Source organism: Akebia trifoliata, chromosome 10, assembly GCF_017979445.1.
Source record: "Akebia trifoliata isolate Shusen 1 chromosome 10, ASM1797944v1, whole genome shotgun sequence".
Lineage (NCBI taxonomy): Eukaryota > Viridiplantae > Streptophyta > Magnoliopsida > Ranunculales > Lardizabalaceae > Akebia > Akebia trifoliata.
The window spans coordinates 15,399,026-15,405,438 of record NC_141384.1 but is presented as its reverse complement, the minus strand read 5'-3'; the positions used below and the strand labels follow the sequence as shown (position 1 = coordinate 15,405,438).

At 33.3% G+C, this 6,413-nt stretch overlaps 1 protein-coding gene across 4 annotated transcripts; it reads right to left on the bottom strand.

The window, feature by feature from the left end:
• Positions 1–268: 268 nt before the first annotated feature.
• On the bottom strand, positions 269–6,213 carry LOC147393184 (uncharacterized). Of its 4 annotated transcripts, XM_086456461.1 has the most exons (13): positions 4,669–6,213; positions 4,451–4,579; positions 4,221–4,361; positions 3,993–4,133; positions 3,860–3,919; positions 3,649–3,751; positions 3,473–3,547; positions 2,862–3,012; positions 2,693–2,762; positions 1,171–1,236; positions 843–965; positions 682–755; positions 451–591 (listed from the first exon to the last, which is right to left on the bottom strand). In XM_086456461.1, the coding sequence occupies exons 1-12, from the start codon at positions 5,783–5,785 to the stop codon at positions 730–732; spliced, it is 2,202 nt and encodes a 733-aa protein (XP_086312587.1). In that variant the 5' UTR covers positions 5,786–6,213; the 3' UTR covers positions 451–591; positions 682–729. The 4 variants fall into 4 exon arrangements, with proteins under 4 accessions (XP_086312586.1, XP_086312583.1, XP_086312584.1 ...); XM_086456460.1 differs by lacking the exon at positions 682–755 and having other exon boundaries at positions 269–591; positions 3,860–3,913; XM_086456457.1 differs by lacking the exon at positions 682–755 and having other exon boundaries at positions 269–591; positions 4,669–6,212.
• Between the last annotated feature and the right edge of the window lie 200 nt (positions 6,214–6,413).

Sequence of the window (6,413 nt, the reverse complement as noted above, 5' to 3'; positions counted from 1 at the left end):
TTTAAAGTCCACATATTTACAATGGCCAAGAAATGGGCTTGAACTCCAATCTTCTCCCTTTGTGGACGGAGGTCTTCACCACTCCACCCAACCACCCCACCCAACAACAAGTTGAATTTGATAAATTTTGGGTTGAATAAAAAATTCGTGCCACTAGTCATCGTTAGTGGGTCAAGTGCTAACGGTAGGATTTAGTACAAGTTGGCATCCAGTTGGTGCAGCAGGTCTCACAAGTACCTATCTTTAACTGTTTCAGTGCCAAAGAAGATATAATAACAATAATATGTTGTCGTCCTTTCAGAAGTAGAAACCAGTACTCTTGTCACTCTGTTAAAATGCAGAAAGAAAAATTATATTATATATTTTATTTTACAAAAGATTAAAAAGAAACACTCATCACAATCGGCGCTGACAGCTAACGTACGCCACACGTGCAATGTCGAAATCTCCATGAAACTCACCATCCTTTCTTTTCTTTCTGTACCTCTGCTAAAGTAGGTCCATCGTCTTGTCTCTGGCTCTCCTCTTCTCTCCATTCCTCTCTTAATAAAGATTGTTGATAATATCGAACGGCAACAATCAACATGAATGCTGCATAACAAATATCATTAATTTATGTAATCAACACCTTTGAAATATTTATTTAATTCATTTTGAGATAGATAAGTTTGGAATGTATACTATCATTTAGAGATCCTCTCGTCCATGAGTTGATTAATTTCTCTTTATTTAATTCATTTGAATCTGAGTCCAGTCTAGATTTTTATTTTTAAAATTAGTAAGAAATACACTAAAATATTTATAATAATAAAAAATAAAAAAAATGAAAGAAACACCCTTACCTGCCCAAGTGCGAGCCACTACTGAAGATAAATTCCATACGAGAGTAAAAATGGCAGCAATTACTGCTTTTTTATGAGAGCAAGAATCCCAGGCGTCCCAAAAGCGTCGAATCCAAAAATTACCTTCAAGTAGGACGGACCCACACTCTCTATTAATAGGGAAACAGTATTAATCTGATTTTGATGGTTGTGATTAATTAATCAAAACCATCACAGTGTTATTTTGATTGAAAAACATCAAACATCAGAGATGTGTTGTCAGTGACTTCAGTCCACCTCAAACTATATATTAAAAAAACTCCAAAATAAATCAAATGTAGGTAGTTACCGTATGCAGTGATCTGAGTAGAATATGAAGAACAAACTTTTGGTACGATAAAGGCTCCAAAGAAACCTGCAACCGACAGATGGATTAAGGTCAAAACGTACTATTTTTTTTGTTTTTTGTTTTTTTATCTTTTTTGTGGTGCGGGGAGAATGATATTTGATGTCACTAAAAAAAAATTGAAAAATTACCAAAATGACACTTATGATTCATTTTAATTTCAAAATGTATTTTTTAACTGTTTTATAGAATAGGAAAAAAAAATTACCATTCATTTTAAAATTTTGCATTTTGATAAAAAAAAATCAATTCTCAAATGATGATTTATCATTTCTAAAATTGAAATTAATAGTGTGCCATTCTGAGAATTTTTCAATTTTATTATATCTGATAATTGTCTCAAAAAAATTCCTTAAGAAGCTAATTATTGAGGAAAATTTCATAATTTCACCCAAATCAATTTTAAAAAGTTAACACTTTTTTTCAAATCTATTTTAGGCCATGAACTCTAGAGGGTTGTGCTGTTATTTTGCTAACCCAACAACCTAACAAATCATGTGAGCCTAATAACCTTTAGTAAGATCTGAAATCTTACTTTATCACAGTAGCCTAACTTAACTTATTATAAAACTCTATCGTTGACTAATACTTTATATGAATGTAATAGCTAAGATCGGATTGAATAATTATTATTCAAATAAATCTAAAATGATTTTGAAAAAAAAAATTGCACAAAATTTGAGCAAAGGGATGAGCTCAAAATACCATCAATTATATTGGGCTCAAAATATTCTTAGATTGATTTTGACCGACCCATCTTTTAATGATTTATTGAATCATGATGAATGCACGTGGTCTTGGTATGCGGAAGACGTGTCGAAGGCATAGAATCATAGATCGTTTCATCGAGATACACAAAAAAAAGATATATGATTTTATGCCCTTGCCATGTCAATTGCGTACCAAGACCACGTGCATTCATTATTATTCTTTATAATTTGATATTGAATAACAATCGTGATAATTTGACTACCCCACATGACATACTCAATCGATTACTTGACATGATAAGTTCAGGAATTGTAGATTTGCGCTCCTCAGAAACATGTTTCCCTCGAGATACGCTTTTTTATGGGGAAGTGTGGTCTTGTATCCCGAGGAGCACAGATCTAAGGTTTCCAAACTTGTCACGTCAAGGTCGTTGATTGAGTTAGCAACGTGGGGTAGTCATATTATCACGATTCATTGAATAATTGATAAAATGACTCAAGAAAAGATACACATTCAATGGACGTGGAATGTGAATAGAATCATAGATCTTTTCCTGTGTATCTTGAGGAAAATCCATGGTTCTATGCACATGCCACGTCAGTTGAGTGAGTTTATTAATCAAAGAATAATTTGGTTTTAAAATTTTATATTATTTTCAAATTTTATTGCAATTTTTGTGTGTGGCAATGCAATAGAAAATATTTCTGGCAATATCATAGTTTATTCCTGAAATATTTTAAGAAAATAAACTTACCCAATTTGGCCATCTTCCATATGGTGATGGAGCTCCCACATCGGGCCAAAACAAACAGAAATAATGCAAGCTGCCATTGTCACAAATCACAATGTTCTCTATTTTTTAGTAATTAATTTATTTATATAAAAGTTGTAAATGGTAGAAAGTTATAAATATATATAATTACCTTCAATGTAGTAGCAGGATGACCAGAGAAGAGACCTCTGAGCTTCAAGAGAAACTCATTTAAGTAAGGAAGAATCAACTCTAGAAACCAAATTGCTTCTTCTTCTCCCACTATATGTGTCTGATCTGATTCTTCAGAATCTATAGCTCCCCTAGTAAAATGGTTTTAGAACACAGAGAGATTAAAATTGTTACTTTATTTAATAAGAGAATTATTAAAACGTCACACTATTCAGTTTAATTCTGAAATTTGTAAATTACCATTTTTGAAATAATTATTTTTATCAAAATGGTAAATTTATAAAATTAATATTAATTGTTTTTCTCTTATTCTGTAAAATAGTAAATACTTTCTTTGTTTTAGTTCCATTAAAACAGTTTTAAAAAGTTATATTTTCTAAAACAGTGCAGTTTTTTCCCACTCTTAACGAAAATATTTTAATTCCCCAAACAGTAAAATACCCATTTCAAAATTAAAATGAAGAATGTGCCGTTTTGATAATTTTTCAATTTTCAGTGCATATTTATTTTTATAAATCACCCTTATTTAATTTCATATATATATACATAAAAATTAAAAAAATAAAAACTTAACAGATTTTGGTTGATTACCTGCTGAGAATTGACTTGTAGAGGAAGATTGCAGCAAGATATAGAAGACCCACATAGGAAATTGCAGAAATCAAGCTGTATAATTTTTATTTAAAAAAAAAAAAAGGACAAAATTCAGTAATGTGTTCTGTTTGGAAACAGGGATTAGTGAAGAAAAATGAATTAATTTTGCCTACCTGAAGTTGAGATCTTTGGTGAAAGAAGATGAAAGGAGAAAAAATGTACCACAACCAAAAACAAATGCCGATCTCGGGACATCTTTCCACATCACTAGATCCACTGAAGAATCGAGAAAGAAGAAGAAATGAAATAAGAAGATCTGGGTAATTTTATTAAATAGTGTTGCCGACAGATGTAATTGAATCTAACACTGAACTCAATGCTCACCAAGGTTTTGTAATTTGCTTTGGGTTTTTGGAAATCTTTCAAAATCTTCTGAAACTGCAACTTTAAAGAGTAAAAATTAATTAGATAAAAGAACAAAAATATTGCATTATTTAAATAAATAAAAGTAACTTACATGGAGGTGGTCTTCTGAGATCTGGATGAATTAGAGGATGATTTTCAGCTTGGGGTGTCGGTTTTCTCACATTTGAAGAGATTGGATTTTGTAATTTGCTTTGGGTTTCTGAAAATCTGTCAAAGACCTCTGAAACTGCAACTTTAAAAGTTAAAATAATGAGAGAAAAGAATTAAGGGGAGGATAACCCATTAGAAATTTAAGTCAATATCAAAGAAAATTACTTACTTTGAGATGGTTTTCTGACTTTTTGGTAAATTATTGGATGATTTTTAGGTTGGGATGTCTGCTTACTCACAATTGAAGAGATTGGATTTTTTAATTTGTTTTGGGTTTCAGGGGATATCTCAAATTCCTCTGAAATTGTACCTTTTAACCACAAAAATAATGAGAAAAAAATTAACAAAGAGAGGGTAACCCATAGAAAAAGTAAGTCAAGAACAAAGATAATTACTTACATGGAGGTGGTTTTATGACGTGTGGAGGATTTTTAACTTGGAATTTCTCTTTACTCACATTTGAAGAGATGGAATTTTGTAATTTGTTTTTTATTTCTGGGGATACCTCCAATTCCTCTGAAAGTTTACCTTTAAACAATAAAAAATAATGAGATTAAAAAAAACAAAGAGAAGATAATCCATCAAAATACAAGTCAAGAACAAAGAGAATTACTTACAAGATTGTTGTTCTGTTGTGAATTCTGGATCATTTATAGGATGATTTTTAACTTGAATTGAATTGGAGGAGATGAGTAGTGGTGTTCTATTGATCTGTTCAAGCTTCTCTTCATTTATGACCTTTTTAATTTTCTGTTCTGGTATGTTAATTTCCTTCAAATCAAAGCTTTCTTTGTCTATCTCCATCTCTATGTCCTCCTCTGCCTCATCTTCTTCTAATTCATCTTCTTCATCATCATCATCATCATCATCGTGTACCAATCTTTGAGATTCGATGGAATCAGATCTGTTCTCCCTTATCTGAATTGGGTTCTTCTCAATTTCCTCTCCTTCATCTTCTTCATCACCATTAACATCATCTTCGTCATCAACTGCTGGCCTCCTAGATTCGATCTGACCCACATTGCCCGGACTACTCGAATTGATCTGATTCCCCTTGCAAGGGTGAGAATCAAATTTGGTCTCCCTTATCTGGATTGGTTTCTTCTCAATTTCCTCTCCACCAACACCATTGTTGTCGGCGGCTGGCCTCTGAGATTCAATCTCATCCACATTGCTAGAACTACTCAAATTGATCTGATTCTCCTTGCAAGTTTCAAAATCAGATCTAGTCTTCTTTAATTGAGTTTGGTTCTTCTCAGTTTCCTCTCCTCCATCAACACCATCATCCTCACCCGGTGACCTTGGAGATTTGATCTCACCCACATTGCTCGAATTACTCTGAATCTCCTTACAAGTGTGAGACTCAGATCTAGTCTTCCTCAACTGAATTGGGTTCTTCTCAATTTCATCAACAGAGACACTAAGATCTTTACGAGATCCATCCGCAAACCTACGTGAATCAGATTTTGTCTTTCTCATTTGAATTGGGCTTCTCCCAATTACTTCATTTGGTTCAGATTTCCCTATCTTCCTCTTTTCACCTACACCACCAACACCACTCTGATTCCTTTTCAATCTTCTACAAGCCTTATCGCCCACACCCAAACCCGAATTATCCTCGCCATTAAAGACCTTCATCCCACCTTTCCCTTCATCAATCTTCACACTACTGTCCCAAACAGAACCTGAAATTACACCATTTTTAGCTGTAGTTCTTCTTCTTCCCAACTGCATATCTTCTCCTCTGTGTCTGTTTCTCTGTCTCTTTCTCTACTAACTATAAAAGTGAAGCTTTGAGTAAAAGAAATAAGGGTTGGTGAAAAAAACAAAGGGATTGATTGTCTTGCAAGGCTCTGAAGCTGCTTTTTTTCTTTTGTTCTAAATTATTTAGAAAAGAAGAAAAAATTGGTGGGGTTGAGTGATGATTTGTTTTAAAGATATGATCTTTGGTTATTATTCACTTTCACTTTGCATCAAAGGATTTCTCTAACAGTCTCTGTTTCCAAGGAATCCAAAAAGTCATGGAGTCTCTCACATGCAGATGAGAACGATAAATTTAGGGGATAGAGAGAAGCGAGTTTCTTTACTAATTTGCCTGAGAAGAAAAAATAAAATTGCAATTTGTCAGAGTAGTTGTGTGCCAAGTGACTTATGGACCTTTAAAATTTAGTGATGGAACCTCCAAAAGGAAATAATGACTAAGATTTATAACCGTTGAAGTTGGCACTTGCAGTGACGTTAGGGCTGTAAACTAGGCGGTTTGGGCAGGTTGGAAGGCAAACTCAGGCTCAACCCAATTTGTAGAACCCTCAACCGAGCTCAACTGAATCCGACCATTGTGCCTCAGCGCCCTACCCCAAGT

What these genes read in the sequence shown, in the direction of transcription:
- LOC147393184 (XM_086456457.1), bottom strand. Translation starts at nt 5,785, where the DNA reads ATGCAGTTGGGAAGAAGAAGAACTACAGCTAAAAATGGTGTAATTTCA. An exon ending in CGTCATAAAACCACCTCCAT is followed by an intron (nt 4,362 to 4,450) that starts GTAAGTAATTAT and finishes TGTGGTTAAAAG; the next exon opens with GTACAATTTCAGAGGAATTT. An exon ending in TACTCAGATCACTGCATACG is followed by an intron (nt 966 to 1,170) that starts GTAACTACCTAC and finishes TCCTACTTGAAG; the next exon opens with GTAATTTTTGGATTCGACGC.